Here is a 16562-nt window from a genome sequence, read left to right on the forward strand (position 1 = left end):
ATTCTGGTCTTCACATTTACACATACTCCTTCCTTGGCTGGGAACTGTGTCAGTGCGTGTGACAACTGGGATTTACTGAGGCAGATGGCGTGATAATAATTGTGTTAATGAAAAAGTCTGATAAATGAGGTTTGGAAAAAGAATAATAAAGGAAAAGCCATCAAAGGTACACGTTCCATCTTTTAATCTCTGTTTTTTTTTTCCTCTATCTGCCTACGTGTAGGTATAACAGGCAGCGATTACATCAACGCTAACTACATTGATGGCTACAGGAAGCAGAATGCTTACATTGCCACCCAAGGACCTTTACCAGAGACATTTGGAGACTTCTGGAGGATGGTGTGGGAACAGAGAGCAGCCACTATTGTCATGATGACCCGGCTGGAAGAGAAGTCGCGGGTAGGTCCACTCGGCATATCTGGGCTGCTTTTCTGTACGCTTCTTTTTAAACCCCCAACCTTACAAATCGCTTGAAAATGATGTTTTCTTTTAAATAAGCCTTGGAATCAAATCAGTGCATTACACAACCAAGTACAACAACCAGCTGCTGAAAATGGCACAGCTTTACATTGATTTCCCAGTTGCATAACTGAACTCCATTGGTAGGCAATCAGACTTCATTTTCTTGGGATAGATTGCTTTCAGAGAACTGTAGATATTTGAATGGGGTGGTTAAAGCAACTGGGGAGGCTGATAAAGCAGAGCTAACTCAAAGACACTCTACCTGCGCACATCTGATAAGTAAGGCTGCGTATCCACTGGGAGTACCTTCACAGGCTTAGCTCTGTTTTCTCTCCTTATTTGCAGCAGAAACCACAAGCTGTTGCATGTCCCAGAGAGCATAGCGAGTTGTTGAACTTAGACTGCTTAGTGCAGGAAGCTCAAATGAAATTTTAAGAACGGGAGTGCTAGAGTGCTGTAGAGTATTTGCAGTACCTGCGACCAGTCTCTCCTACAGCCATCTGTTGATTGTAGAATATAGAGAGAAAACGATCCAGAGAGAACAGTGGCTTAGATTCAGGAAGCTCAGCATCCTGTTTTTGTAATGTGTGAAGGAACTGGGTCCTAGCTTAGAAATGACAAATAAGACTACATTAAAGAAAACCTTAAATATTTGGCGGTGGGGGAATAGCGTTCAACGCAGTTTATGATAATCACTGCTGCAAATGAGACTGCACCTATCATTTATTTGGTACACATTATGGGATATCAGCAGTTGAGACACTGCATCTCTAAGAATAAGAGAGGAGACTAACATTTAAGTACGTGAAGTTGCATAAACTTGCCCAGGCAATATATTTTGCTGATAAAATGTAACTTTATCCCATTAGCTCTAAAACACCATTATGTTTCATTGCACTTAAAATGGGAGTGGGGTGAGTGTGGTGTTTGGTAGTGGGTTTTTTTTCATGTTTGGAATAGTAATGTAACAGTTGCTCTTTGCATTGTTACATTGTTGCTGATCACGCCCATCCCTTTGTGATCATGGTGCTTTCAGCAGGATAACGCACATAATAATGTCATAAAGCTCAAATCATCTCAACGTGACAGTTCACTGTCCTCAAATGCTCTCCACAGTCACCACTTCACAAATCAATAGATCACCTTTGGGATGCATGAAAGATTCACATGGTGGCTGTGCAGCCATGATGATCTGCATGATGCTGTTATGTCAGTGTGGCCCGCAATCTCTGAGGAATGTTTCCAGCACCTTGTTGAATCCATGCCCTAAGAAATTGGGCCAGTTATACAGGCAGCAGGGTGCCCAACACCATACTAGCATGATGTTCCTATTAAAGTGACCAGTAGGTGCATGTATAATAATCCACTAATGTAATAATAATTCACTTGGAAGTTTAGCTAGAAATCATCCTGCTGCATGATGAATACTTTTAATAATTTTTTTTACATTTTGTTCTCATGCTTCTGTGATTCTTACCATTTTCAGTGCAGGACCTTTTCCTGTAAAGGATTTTTTTTTCTCACAGTGGATTGATACTTTTACTTAAGTGAGTCCGCCGTGATAATATTTAGTCCTCTCGAGGAGTCGACTTGTCTAAATGTCAAAAAGCCAACCATGATGTTTCGTGCTGTCGAGTCAAACCTGTGTCAACATCAGGTTCACTCACCCCAGGTGTCTCCACTCATTTTCCCTTTCTCCGTCCTCTTTTGAATTGTTTACCTACCTTCCATCCTGACATGCGCATTCCACTCCTGTCAAACGTGATCAGGGTTAGCGGGTGCTGGAGCTCGAGTGTCAGCTCGACCAGGAAATGGGAGAGAAAACTGGAGAGCAGCGTCTCCCTCACAAGCTGTCACATCTGATCTGATGTCCGCTGGCACATCACACCCCATATTGAATGAATCTTTATTAGGTGGACTGACGTGGTTTGTGTGCTTGTGTGTAGTGCCACAGGACTAGAAAAAATGTTAACAGTCACAACAAATCAAGGGTTTGCTCTAAAAAGTGTTTTGTTTTGTTTTGTTTTGTTTTTTTCCTTAATAAACTTTTAAAAAGTGTCCAGGTTTCCGTATGAAGATTTGAAATTATAGCAGCTGTGATTATGGAAAGTCATCAAGTTCCCGAGATTTCAATTACATTCCTTGTGTTTCACATTACTGTTGAATATGTTTTGTTTTAAGAAAAAGGCAAGGAAGGAAGCAGGCTGGATTTGTGTGAGGTTGGTAAAGTTATGCAGTGAGATTGGAGTCGCTGTGACAGGCACATCTGTTCAGTGTGCATAATGTTGTTTCTCAGATGTGAATTATAGAGAAGCTGCCCCGGTGTTTCTGTCACCACTGCACTGTTTCAGTCCAAAGGAGAGCTTGCTGCGAGAGCACGCCATGATACGAATAAATGTGATTTAAAAAATGTCCTAACCGTGCCTTTTTATGTCCGTGAGGTTTTTCATGCTGTAGCTAATGCCTCTCTTTCTCTCCCAGATTAAGTGTGATCAATACTGGCCAAGTCGAGGTACAGAGACCTACGGTATGACCCAAGTGACCCTTTTGGACACGATAGAATTGGCCACTTTCTGCGTGCGCACTTTCTCTTTGCACAAGGTAAGATGGTTCCTCACATTGTTCGCCTACACACTACTATTTGTACTCCTGTCTTATGTTTGATAAACAGTACTTGTCAATTCAAAAGTGATGTGCAAACATGTCCAAGCAAATGAATTACAGCCATTATCTTAAATGGTTCAAAAAATGAATAGCAGCGTCCTCATAAATGTCTTTTCAGCAAAGAGAGTGATAGTCCAGAGGACACGCCTTGTAGAAATACAAGCACAAGGTCTGCATAAACATTGAAAATATTGTATAATATAAACCACATGGTATTTTTCTGCTTAAAGCGAAGATCTGTACAAATAAAACCCTTTGTTTCTATTGTCCTCCCAGTCCAGCCCTTTTTACCTTGCACAGCTCTCTCGCTCTCCTCAATAGATCATCTGTTTATGTGCATCTGCCAAATTGGAGCACTTAGGTAAAGTGAGCAGAAGAGAAACTCAATATACATAATTGGCAGACTGCTCTCATGCTTCTGTGCACGCACACACAGCCCTGCACAGATATTCAGAGCTATGCTCACTGCAAAGACTGCAATCTCAAAAACGAGGGAAAAAAAAGCGGGGAAAATATTTATTCAAATGAAAAATGATCATAACAGGATAATCTTACTTACCTAGCTTTTAAAAACAAGTAAAAAAAAAAAAAAACATGATCGCATTGAACAGACTGTTTTGTTTTTATCAAATTTGGCAAGTAATAGCATAGTTGTCTTCAAATAACACTATATGTTTATATGCTAAAAGCAGAAGAGCTACATCAGAAGCTGCGGGACCCGTGCCTTGATACAAAGAAGCAATTTTAAATATCTTTATCGATACGTCTGAAAAGCTACTGGGGAGGTTGACAGAAAAAATGATAGTATTTGAACAAATATCCATTAACCATTATGATCTTGTTATAATAACAAATCCTGACTAAAAATAGATGTGCTTTTACCACAAATCTCCTGCTTAAAGGGGCATGAAGAGTCCATTTGTGATTCAATTATGACAGAGCAATGTAACGGTGTATTAATTTCCCAAATAAGATATTACTCCAGTAATCATCTGCGTTGACTTTAAAAGGCAGAAAGGTTTGTTGTGTACTGTTAGTGGCAGGAACACGCGACTGTTTCATTCATATCAATATGTGAAAGGGATGCTTAAAGAAACTGTTTTTATAATCACGTTTTTGTTTTTATAATTTTATAATAGTAAAATGCTCTAAAATAAGAGGGGAGGCATAGTGTGTATTCCCTCTAATTAATATATTTCATATGACGTATTGCAGTGCACTTTCTCCATGTGAATGAGCACATTCTCAAGACAGATTTTGCACATCCAAGCTTGCATTCATGCTTTTGCACAAATATCGGAAATGCTACATGCATAAATATGATGCCACACACAAACCAGTGTATTATTACCGCACCAGCACACATACATTACATGCACCCTGTTCTCACTCGCAGCCCTATCACAGAACCTGCAAAGACAGGTTCTGTGATAGGAGCTGAACCAGCCACTGGAAGGATTAGACATTTCCAGAATTTTCCTTTTGCCAAGATTACACCAGTGTTAAGTCACTGTTGACTTTTTTTTTTTTTACCTGAATTGTCAATGGAACAATGGATGCTGAGGCAAACCAGTGACAGTAAAGATAGCAACGTATCAGCAGCCGTGGCGCTTTAAAGCTGGTTGACCTTCAGGGCCATTTACATTCTGCCGCTCTCAGCCTCTATCACACCCGCCGGTGCTTTCTTCTTTTTTCTGCTCACCCTCTTCCCTCTTGCTTATACCTGAAGCCATTGCCGGGATTTCTCACTGAGCTGTTTTCACTTTGTTGAATTTGTGTGAAGAATCAGGTGGCAGAGGCACACAGACAAACACACGGCACATTCACAAAGCAGCTGCTGTGGTACATATCTATATGTATGTGTATCCTACAGTGACGCAGGATTGTGTCCGCTGATAAATTCTTGACAAAAAAAAAAAGACTTTAAAACCAGCAGCCAGGTAGCAGTCGTATTCATCCTGTCTTCCAACTCCAGAAATGGGGAATGTCCAAAAAAAAGGAAAACAAGAAGTAGGTCAGTTTGCTTTTAATTACCACACTCATTTATTCATTTATTCAGCAAGGAAAAATTCCCTCTGTCAGGAAAGTAGAAGCACTTCACTGAAATGCAAACAGTGCCTACATTAGAGGATCTTCTGTGAGGAGGGGGAAGCGGACAGGAAGATGCGAGGCTGATCTTTCTCTCAGTCTCTTTCTTCTTGTCCTTCACAAAATTCTTCCTCTGGATCCCAGTTTTGATGCCTCAATAGTGGATTTTATGACAGGAGCTGTCAAACGGGTGTGTAATATGAGTGTTTGCCGCTTGTATCATGTCCCGAGTGTTCTCAGCAACAACAATGAGTACATGAGCACACGCACATCAGTGCTGATCAGCATGAAAATGATATCTACTACAACAACGAGTTCAAACTGTGTAAAATCATGATCAAAAGAAAGAAAAAGATTTCCCAAAAACTGCAAAGCCCATTTTGTAAATGAGAGCGGATTTAAACAGCTGTAAAATGTTTAAATATACGCTTATTTTATTTAATGTGATGCCAGCGACACATTTCAAAACAAAATCATGACAGGGGCGTGTTTACCACTGGTTTGCATCACCTCTTTCTTTTTTTAACAACACTGAGCTCTCAAAACTGCAGCTCAGCCCCCAAACACAAACATGTTTTCCCATTCTTGCTTGAGAGGATGGGTTTTGAGCCTCTCAAAATGTTCTGCAATAATAAGATGTTCACAGCATGCCGCATGGGGCTCATCCACATCGAAAGGAGCGAGTTCAGGTGGTTCTGGCATCTGACAAGGATGCCTCCTGGGTGAGGTGTTTTGCCCCACCGGGATGAGGCCACGGGGCAGACCCAGGACACGCTGGAGAGATTATATCTCTCGGCTGGCCTGGGAGCACCTTGGTGGATAAGCTGGAGGAGGTGGCTGGGGAGAGGGAGGTCTTGGCTTCTCTGCTTAGGTTCCTGCCCGGATAAGCAGAAGAAGATGGATGGATGGACGGACTGCATTTCCTGTGTCCGTAATGTCCATGCGCTTTAATGAACACCCAAACCCCTTTAAAGGACATCAGTGATAAGTGATCAGAATTTCTAAGTTTATACTGTAGCTGGTTTTCAGCTTTGTCCCTTTTTAATGTATTTTGTACTGGAGACTATGAAAGCGGCACATTCTTTGCAGTATTACACTGCAATTACACTGACACTTAGTCTTGTGTTACTGAGTTATTCTTAAACTGCTAAAAAACCTACTCACAAACTCCAGTGGATGCTTCTATTAAACCCAGTTATATTTATGACCATTTTCAGGACCCTTGTTTCAACTTTTTTTGAATTTTTTCCACTTTCAGTCTTTGATATTTTGTCTCTGTGTTGTACAACTAAACTAAACTAAACTGGCATAGTGCAGAAAAGTAGACAGAGGAAAAACAGATGCCAAGCCTCGGTCTGGTTTAAATGCCTAGGAATAAAAATGAGTTTTCAAGCGGCTCTTGAAGATGTCGAGTGTTGCTGAGGTGCTCATTTCAAGGGCGCGGGCTGTTTCAAAGTTCAGGGGCATCTACAGAGAAGGCCAGGTCTCCTCTATGCTTTAATCTGCTTCACAGTAAGACCAGAAGCATCTGGTCAGCTGATCTCAATGATCATTTCAGAGAATGTGTAGTTAAAACATCCAAAAACAGGGGAAATACGAGCTCGCTTGCAGGTGCCTGTCAGGACTTGAGCTGCTGCATTTTGGTTGCAGAGGAGAACGCAGCGCCTGGCTGATTCTCAAATAAAAACTACTCCAAAAAGCAAGCCTGGGTGAAATGAAGGTATGAACTAGTCCGTCTAGGCTCTCAGTCATCCAGGTCATGGTAGTTGTAGGAGCTTGAAAAATCTTTTAGAACTAAAGAAACCTCTTGTATGAAAGGTGAAACATCCTCACACACTTGAACAAGTCCAGTGCCTTCTTTTTCAAGCATGGTTTGCCTTCTTAGCAAAAGAGAGAGAGGGCTTAGCCTTTTGCCTCGGGTAGAAGAAACTAACTGTAGCAACAGCATTTATCTGTTTATCAAATGTGTGATCCGTCCCGTGTTTTGAAGGGCCAAGACGAGTGAGGTTCAAGAGGTCCACTTCTTTGCTTCATCCACAATTTTAACTCGGTGAGACAGTCCAGCAAGGACAGGGTTTAAATGATTTCCAAATCAATACAATTTACACAGTCCCCCAGCTTTTCTATTAGATTTACTGTTGAAGCCATTGATGAGCTGCATGTGTTGAAAGCATTTCATCATAGATGATTTTAACCTAAACTATAGTGCATTTTACTCATCAAGGCTACAAAGTGCAACTTTTTATTTGACCTGAAATCCCATCTTTGTGGTAAGCAGGTGTATCCACTAAATACGTCAGTATGTCAGCTTTCTGAATGTTTTGTGGTCTCACTGTACAACATCTCTCTGTAACAGCCAAGTTGCACAAAGCAGCACCGTTATCAAGACACCATTTGGGTTTATAGACCAACAATAAAGCTACTGAATGACCCAGTGCAAACACAGTGCAACCAGCCTCTCTGTGTGTTATGCAGAATGGTTCGAGTGAGAAGCGGGAGGTTCGTCAGTTCCAGTTCACCGCCTGGCCTGACCACGGCGTACCAGAGTACCCAACCCCGTTCCTGGCCTTCCTCCGTAGGGTGAAGACTTGCAATCCGCCTGACGCTGGACCAATCATTGCTCACTGCAGGTCGGTTTGTAATTTGATTCACTTTTGTGCTTCAAAGGAACCGAGGAGTGGTTCTTGCACCAGCCGGTCTCCCAAAAATGAAGTCAAGCCCAGCATATGGAAAATCCCAGCTTCAGTAATGCAGTTGTTATTAGGTCATTGTGTGTCCGTGAGCCAACAGAATGGCAGGCTTTACCTGCGTACTTGCTATTATAGGTTACGTAAAACACTTTACACCACCGCATACTCTCTTTCCCAAATGACCTCTGTCTCTTCTATTTTCAATTGGTCACAGCAGCCTTCTCTTTAATTTGTGCTTTATTTCCCTGCTGCCATTCTCTCCACCTTTTTCTTTTTATCTCTTTCTGTCAAAAAGCCTCAAAAGTAATCCCTTCCCATCTCCTTTGCGTCTCCCATTTCACTCCTTAGCTCTTCCTCCTTTTACGTGTGGTATTTCTCAGATGGCTTATTCAAATTGAAACCTTCCTTTTTGTCAAGATAAGAAGACTTCAGTGAGTCCAAAGCACTACACAATAAAATTGAAATTTGCTTCACCTAGTCTCCATCACTGTCCTCCTGTTGTTCTATTTGTCATTTTCCTTTATTGTTTATTTATTTCCTCTCTTAGCTTTCATAACATCTCTCTCTTTGCGTCTTCCTATTCAATTATGCAAAGTGTGACTTCACAACAGAGCTTACAGGACTTGCTGTATATAAAACATTATAATGGCACAGTGAATTACACTGAAAATATTCAATGCCAAAACACAAAGTAATTTTGTATCTTTTTTTTTTTTTTTTTTACTCCAGTGCGGGCGTAGGCCGGACGGGCTGCTTCATCGTCATCGACGCCATGCTGGAGCGGATCAAGCACGAGAAGACGGTCGACATTTACGGCCATGTGACACTTATGCGATCGCAGCGGAATTACATGGTGCAGACCGAAGACCAGTACAGCTTCATTCATGACGCACTGCTGGAGGCGGTGGCCTGCGGAAACACTGAGGTGGCTGCCCGGAGCCTGTATTCTTACATCCAGAAGCTTGCACAGGTGGAGAGCGGTGAGCACGTCACTGGCATGGAGCTGGAGTTCAAGGTATAGGAAATAAACCTATAAAACCTTAATAACCTTCTGACCATTTTAAGTGCACTATGCACTGGAATTAGAGGGTTTTACACCTTGCTTTGTTGTTGTTGTTTCTTTATTAATGAGCCCTAACTACATATACCGATCAACTTTAACTTCTGCTGGGGTCAGACATGCAAATTATCAGGGAGCCTGCTTGGAGTTTTTCCTCAGAGTCACCTGCCAAGACAGTGGGAAATAACGAGCAGCCACAGATCAATGTCTACATTAACTTTCCTCTCTGTAGTCCTTATCATAACTAAATAATGAAGACGGCACCGGTATGTTTTTCTGACACCTTGTTTTAAGCCACTGTAAGCCTTTTAAATAAGCCTAGCTGCCAGCTTTATCTTCCCAGCAGTTATTCTGGATGCAAATCCAATTTCATTGCTTTTCATATTTTTCTTCATCATTATTTGCAGTGTGCTTAATTTTTGGTTTCAGTCATTGCTCTTTGCTTTGTGATAATACGTTTCTTTGTATTTTGATTTGGGGTTTTTTTGTTTTGTTTTGGTGTTTTTTCAGTGGTTCTTAACTATCAGCATCTGTGTTTCTGACAAGAAGCTGTGAAACTAAATTAGGAGACTAGGAAAGAGACAAATTGGATGGTTGCTGTCACTGCCTGGGTGGGTGGGGGGACTGAAAGAATAACATTTTAGTTGAGTGAAGATGCAGTTTATACAGTGTAGCATCACTGTAGAAGGTATATTTAAACTGCCTTATTTGAATGGCAGCTATTTGTCAGTTTTTTACGGATGCTATCCAAGTAACAGGTGACTAAAAAACAAATTTCCTTTACTTTCTTGTGCTTCACTTAAAACGTTTCATCATTTAGGTACACAATGCTATTGAGGTGTAGTATTTTTTTTTTCCAGAGCTAGAAAAGAGAAATAAGAAGCCCTTTGCTGTTGGGCCACATTGTTCATTTTTGAGGATTTTGCAATAATATGCTTAGGCTAAGAAATTGGGTTTAATCTAGCAGGGGCAAGACAAAGGATTTTTTGGCTCAGAGCAGCACGGATTTTCAGTTTTAAGAAAGAAAAAATTAATGAAAAAGCAGTAGGTGAGAAAGACAGCAAAGCATAGTGTTTACGTACAGAGGGGTGACTTATTAAAGGAAAAACATAAACCCTTGAATCCTGCGATGGGGAGACTGGGCGACTGCTACAGCGGGGGGATATTAGCTGGCATCGTGTACTTTTTCCTTTATACAGCCGTTGCAATTCGTCACAGCCACCGGGCATCAATCTAGCTGACCATCTATGAGACATTGTGGCATATTAGAAAGTGCTCTCCATCACCACCATCAAACATCACATATCTTTTGGAAGAATGCTACTTGTAGAGTCACTGCCAGTTAATTGAGTTGGGGGGCTTATCCTATAATTTGTCACCCGTCCATAAAGTAAAGTCACCTCAACTTTGGCACACCAGTTAGCATCTGCTGACCTTGGATTACGCACACAGATTCTTGAATCATTCGTCATCGCTTTTCATCAACGCAGCCTCCCTACCAAGAAACAACAACAGTGCCAGTGCGATTAGTCTTTTTTTGGGGGGTGTCTTCTCACTGGTGCACAACAGTGACGGAAACTCCACTGCCATCTGTATCGGGAAATAATGCTGAGCTGGCATCAGGAGTCGAACGGGGATTAATAACATCCACCCTGCTGTCAGTACAGAGGGGGTAGGCGTGTGAGAAAAGGGGTGGTTGAGCTAAGTAATTAATACTTGATGATGACAAATGGAGGTGGAAGGTGAGGCAAGCGGAGGGAGGAACGTTTGGCTAATGAACAAAGGGACGAGTGTATACTAAGTTGGCAGTAAGGAAGTGATTTGACAGAATACTGCACTATAGGCGAGAGTGGGAGGGCACTGTCATTCTCAGGTAGGATACATAGTCACGCAGAGTTAAGCCATAACTGTTGGGAATCCCTGAAGATAATTTTGTCATGAAGTAGTCAGACAAAAATGCTTTCTTGCTCACAGTATGTGCATTTTTATGGAGATTTATGCACATAGCATGCTTGTAGAACGTATTTTGCAACAGTATGTGGATTACAACATACACACACAACAAAATGCTACTGAGCTGCTGGGATAAATTTCAATTTAAATAGAAGCAAGTATGAGTTGGGATTCAGCTGTTTAAATTGGGATCCAAGTCCAAACAAAAATACAAAAATCTTCTCGAGTTATATAGAAACAGTTATATACATATACAAAACTCTCACAAGGCTTTGCATGGCAATGCATAATTAATAATTAAAGAAGTACACAATTGGAAAGATAGTATTTACTAGAAATAAACCGAAAACCTATGATCTAATAGATAGTAAATGTACTAAAAAGAATAAATATGTGTAAATCTGTAGTGATATTCAGAATACTTTACTATAGATTTATAGAAATGCCAGATGGTATTTAATATTCTCAGACCCTTGTATTTTCTATTACAGGGTTCTGACTTCCCACTTAGATTTGGTTATGTCCAGGGAAGCCTACTGGGGATGGTCCTACTGCGTTTTTGGTCACAGTGCTTCTTTAAGCTCTAGTTTCTGATACATAACCAAATATATGTTTCGGTGCAACATGCCAAATGGAATGAAAACTGACCAGATATGCTGTACTATAAATGGGAAGGAGCTAGTATGAGGTGAAGAGATTGAGGCTGCCAGGTCTGGCGCAGTTCCCTTCACCCTCTGTGGTGTAGCTGAGGGCCTCTTTAGCACTGCCAGGCCACCTTAAGCCTTTCCAGGTGCCTCTGTGAAACACAGATCAAAAGCAAGACAGTAGCAAGGGATAAAGGCATGGGAGGAGGAGGAGGCAAACACTGGATGGACTCCAAGAAGCCACTGATAGAGAGCTGCTGGTGCTATACGAGGGGGGAAAGAGAAAGAGAGACCGAGAATACTCTAATTGGAAGAGAAAATGGAAAGTTAGACCTGGTTTGCGCACACATAAAAGCATGAACACACTGACTTTTTGTATTTTGACAAGTATTGGGAGCTGGAAAATCTAGAAAATATATTCACATCCCGCCTTCTTTTTCACCGGGGTCAGTTGCAGCTCATCTCTTGTCTCGTTCTCATTTCTTGTGATGCTGCTGGTGTTTTCAGCGCGCCGTGCGTTCTGTCTGAAAGGGGTCCTAAACCATCTGACAAGGGTATCTTCTATTTGCTTGCTAACGAGCAAGAACACACACACACATATTCTTTATTGAGACGTCGAAGCCAAAAGGAGGAGATCATAGGACTTGCTGACCCACAAACTCGCGCTGAGATCCTTATGACGGTGATGATGTAGCAGTACGGCATTTTCATTTTGATCATTATGCAGCGTGCGTGTGTGTTTGTCTTTCTGAGCATCCCTATGTGAGTCTATGTTTTATGCACACTGCCATTATCAAAGCTGCGACTGACCCACTTTTAGGCAAGTTTTCTGTTTCATACAGGCTTGATCCAGAGGCTTGTTAGTCTGGGTGTGTAACGTATTTTCCGTCATTTTATCTGACCCTCCAGGACCTCACAAGTTGCAAACGGGAATAAAGTTTTGAATTGCTTTCTGATAAATATATTCCTGATAAACAATGTCCTTTGAAGCTGTGGCATCGTGGGTGACAGATCAGATTAGATTAGGTCTTCTTTATTACTTTCTGCAATTGATATTCTCCACTTTCTAGCTATCTTGCACCTGTCTTCTTCATCCTCTCCTGCTCTTCCTTTTTCTTTTACTTCTTTCCTCTGCAGTGCTATCTTCTCACATTTCTCTGCTTTTAATCTTTATTCTCCTCCTCTGCATCATTCATTGCAGTCTTACTAAATGTCTCTTTTTTTTTTAACACTATACTATATTTTTACCTTAGTCTGTACTGTTATTGTTATTGCTTATCTTCTGGTATGTTAAACTATCCCTTTGTCTTCCCCCAACAGCGTTTGGCCAACTCCAAAGCCCACACGTCGCGCTTCATCAGTGCCAACCTTCCCTGCAACAAGTTCAAAAATCGGCTGGTTAACATCATGCCCTACGAGACCACTCGTGTTTGCCTGCAGCCAATCAGAGGCCTGGAAGGATCTGACTACATCAATGCCAGCTTTATTGATGGATACAGGTAGGAAGAGTTGAGATGGCAGAAAAGCACGCCAGCATGAGTGAAGTAACTGCTTATTTATTCATGTGTTTATTTCTACTGCAAAGAAACATCTTGATTGATCAGAGACATATATTACATGGAATAAAGAAAATGAGAGAAATATTCATTCTATTTTTGTATTTTTTCCTCATAGCAGTCATGTAATCGTGTGTATTATTATGTAAAAGCAATCATCAAGTTTACTTATCGTCCACAAGTTTGTGCCATACGGTTGATTTTGTTTTTCCCCCTCTGAATTTGCATCAGTGGTGTTTACAGTTAATTACTCAAGTAAACATGGTGTGACTTTACTGTTTAAACAGGCAACAGAAAGCCTACATTGCCACGCAGGGCCCTCTGGCGGAGACTACAGAAGACTTCTGGAGAATGCTCTGGGAGAACAACTCCACTATTGTAGTCATGTTGACCAAACTTAGAGAGATGGGACGGGTACGACGCTGATTTATGTTATTTATCTGTCTCTTTTTGCTTAAAAATTAAAATAATTTAAAATCAAAATGTAAAACGCCATAAAAAATTCCACTAAAAATCATCACTATTTTTTTTCAAACAGGAAAAATGTCACCAGTACTGGCCTGCAGAGCGCTCTGCCAGGTATCAGTACTTTGTGGTAGACCCCATGGCAGAGTATAACATGCCTCAGTACATCCTCCGAGAGTTCAAGGTCACAGACGCCAGGGTAAGAGGGGGTCCTTTGGCGGTTTGGGAGGGTTAAATAGGGCACAAGATGTGAAATTTTCCAATGAATGCAAAATATATAAATACAATACATTACACCCTTGAAAAGCCTACATAAACACAGAGCCTGTACATGTTTCCACACTGTAGCCTACATGTTGTATTTTTTCTGTTCAGCGGCTTTTGTTGTTGACGCTGGGGCGTAAATCTGAAATCTGCCCATCACACCTTAAAAGAAAACTTTGTACTAAATTGCTGTCAGCATTCAATAGATATTCAGCTGCAGTTTCTTTGTATCAAAGCGCAAGAGGGACTTTTTCCAGTCTTCTTCTTTATGCTTTTGTTCATCAGAAGTTGTGCGCCAATGACGCATTTTTAGCCTCCTCAAAAGACTAAAAGTATAAGAGTAAAAAAAAAAAAAAGATGTTATAATTTGGACAGATGCGCCATCAACAACTCACTGAGGTGTTGGAAATGTCGAAGATTAAGCAAGTTGAGTAAAACTAGGCCACGTAAACAGAAAAACATCGCAGTCTCGTCATATTTATCCCAAAAACCTTCCTTAAAAGAGTTTTTTTCTGTTTCTATTGTGAGATAGATTTCCATACAGTGTTTCACTACTGAACTGACTTTTCTCACCCTGAACTGTTAAGAAGCTACTCTGCTCTTTTGTAGTTATCTCTTTACCTCCGATAACATTTCTTTTTTGGTCAAATTAGGTCAGACAGTTCAAAGGAGCAACAGTAGAAATCTAGCAGAGAGATGAAAATCTCCCGTCTCGGCTGATATACCCACTGATTTCCCAGGCATCATCCTGTTGGTATTAAAGCAATTAAGGCGCACACATGCACTCATGAAAAGGCTCATGCCGATCTCCTTTCCTCTGTATATTTCTATTAGTTCATGCGCATAAGTTCAGATATCATCTTCCAAAGGCTCTGATAGATTAAACACACTAGCCGGGCCTGCTTTTTCTAATTCTTCATCCCATATTTAGTGAGTGGAACAAAACTGTAGAGGTTATCGCTGTGAGTGTGACGATGTTCGTGCACAGTTTCGGTAAGATTGACCCAGTCGTTTCGGAGTAGCTTGAATACACACAGATACATATGCAGTGTTGGGAAGGTTACTTTTAAAATGTATTCCGTTACAGAATACAGAATACATGCCCCAAAATGTATTCTGTAACGTATTCCATTACGTTACTCAATGACAGTAACGTATTCTGAATACTTTGGATTACTTAATATATTATCGTGCTTTTTACAACAACGTGAATGTACTATTGCTGTGTGATTTATTACTATTACTGAAGGTCCGCGACTCCGAACTGTAGTAAAGGGACCTCTGACTAATACGGCGGGGTCCCTGTCGGCTCATAGCCGAAAAATAGCTTTACTTTGTTGTGTGGGTCAATTTTTCTTGCGAGAGACAGAGAGAGGCGTTGAAAGACTGCTCCAATGGAACTTGTTGTTTTCGGAGGAAAACACGAACACGGTGTACAGTCGAGTCTTAATAGCTTACTTACAGCTGGGCTCGTCAGGCACTCTTTTTGGCTGCAGTGGTTATTATTATATTTACATGTTTCCAGCTCCCGTTTTTCCTCGACGACAACTCGTACCTTTCCACTCGCCTTTTTCTCCCTCCTCGCGCTCACAGACCCATAACGTGTATGGCAGTGCATTCTCCCTGCAACACGGACTATACTGCCCATGATGCTACATTCTTTAGAGCTATGCTTGTAGCATTCTGCCTGTTAGCTTAGCACAACAACAACAACAAAAAGGCGCTCTCTCACCCAGGAAACACACAGTCGCAGAAAGAGAGAGAGAGCGTCGCCCTGTAACCATGGCAACCGTAACGCTGCCACCTGGAACAACAGAACGTAGCTGTCAAACAAAACCCAAACAGTCCTGACCCGCAACAAAATGAAACAGGAAAGTACCGCAGTGTAATCCATTTATTTCAACAAAGTAACTGTATTCTGAATACCACCTTTTTAAACGGTAACTGTAACGGAATACAGTTACTCATATTTTGTATTCTAAATACGTAACGGCGGTACATGTATTCCGTTACTCCCCAACACTGTACATATGCATACATGCGCTACCATCGTTTTAGTAAGAAGATATGAATGCATATAAAGTATGAGATTGCTCTAACGTGCATGCAAACACGATGCCCCGAGGTCTGGTCAGTGCTGCTTTTCTTTTCGAGGATTGTCCAAGGGGACTCAATCATCAAAGCAAACAGTGTTAGCAAACAGGCAGTCAAAGCTTATCACACAGTTAAGAAAACAAAGCGGAGAGATGGAGCAGGTGATAGTCCGGTCTGTGCTTTCAGGCCGCGCGTGTGCGTCGATCTTGCTGATTGTGTATGCACTTAAAAGTGTCTGTGACCTGGGCTTACCCTGCTATTGCACAGATCACATGTACATGTTTGTCTGTTTTGTATATGTATGACTGTGTGTGTGTGTGCACACAGCTGTGTGTGTTTCTCTCGCATGCCTCTGCGCAGTAATAGCATAGACTCCACGCTTCAACACTCACATCTAGCGAGCCAGTCACGTATTTAATCACACAATTTGACACGGCGCGTGGGCCCTCAGGTTGTGTGTTAAATTTTGCTCCCCACCCCCACCCCCCCACCCCCCCTTCTTTCTTTCGCGTGCTTAGTTTATTGTGTTGTTGTCTTTGCCCCTCTTTCATTTTTAATCCCCCTGCTGAGGCTAAATGTTTTTGAGATGGAAAAACAAAGGCAACACAAGAAAGAAAACATG

The 16562-nt window shown here is 41.4% G+C and overlaps 1 protein-coding gene across 4 annotated transcripts in view; it reads left to right on the forward strand.

Moving 5' to 3' along the window:
* Nucleotides 1-16562, forward strand: part of ptprsa (protein tyrosine phosphatase receptor type Sa) — a 240661-nt gene that overhangs the window by 213605 nt on the left and 10494 nt on the right. For all 4 annotated transcript variants that reach the window (XM_085381289.1, XM_085381288.1, XM_085381291.1 and 1 more), the window contains 7 exons: nt 224-399; nt 2944-3063; nt 7690-7844; nt 8634-8919; nt 12882-13060; nt 13405-13531; nt 13656-13781. In XM_085381289.1, the coding sequence (XP_085237415.1) occupies nt 224-399; nt 2944-3063; nt 7690-7844; nt 8634-8919; nt 12882-13060; nt 13405-13531; nt 13656-13781 (1169 nt within the window). The remainder of the gene's footprint in view (nt 1-223; nt 400-2943; nt 3064-7689; nt 7845-8633; nt 8920-12881; nt 13061-13404; nt 13532-13655; nt 13782-16562) is intronic.

The sequence above is a fragment of the Rhamphochromis longiceps genome, linkage group LG15 (assembly GCF_057381845.1).
Source record: "Rhamphochromis longiceps isolate RC_006_pf linkage group LG15, R_longiceps_female_GT1.1, whole genome shotgun sequence".
NCBI lineage: Eukaryota > Metazoa > Chordata > Actinopteri > Cichliformes > Cichlidae > Rhamphochromis > Rhamphochromis longiceps.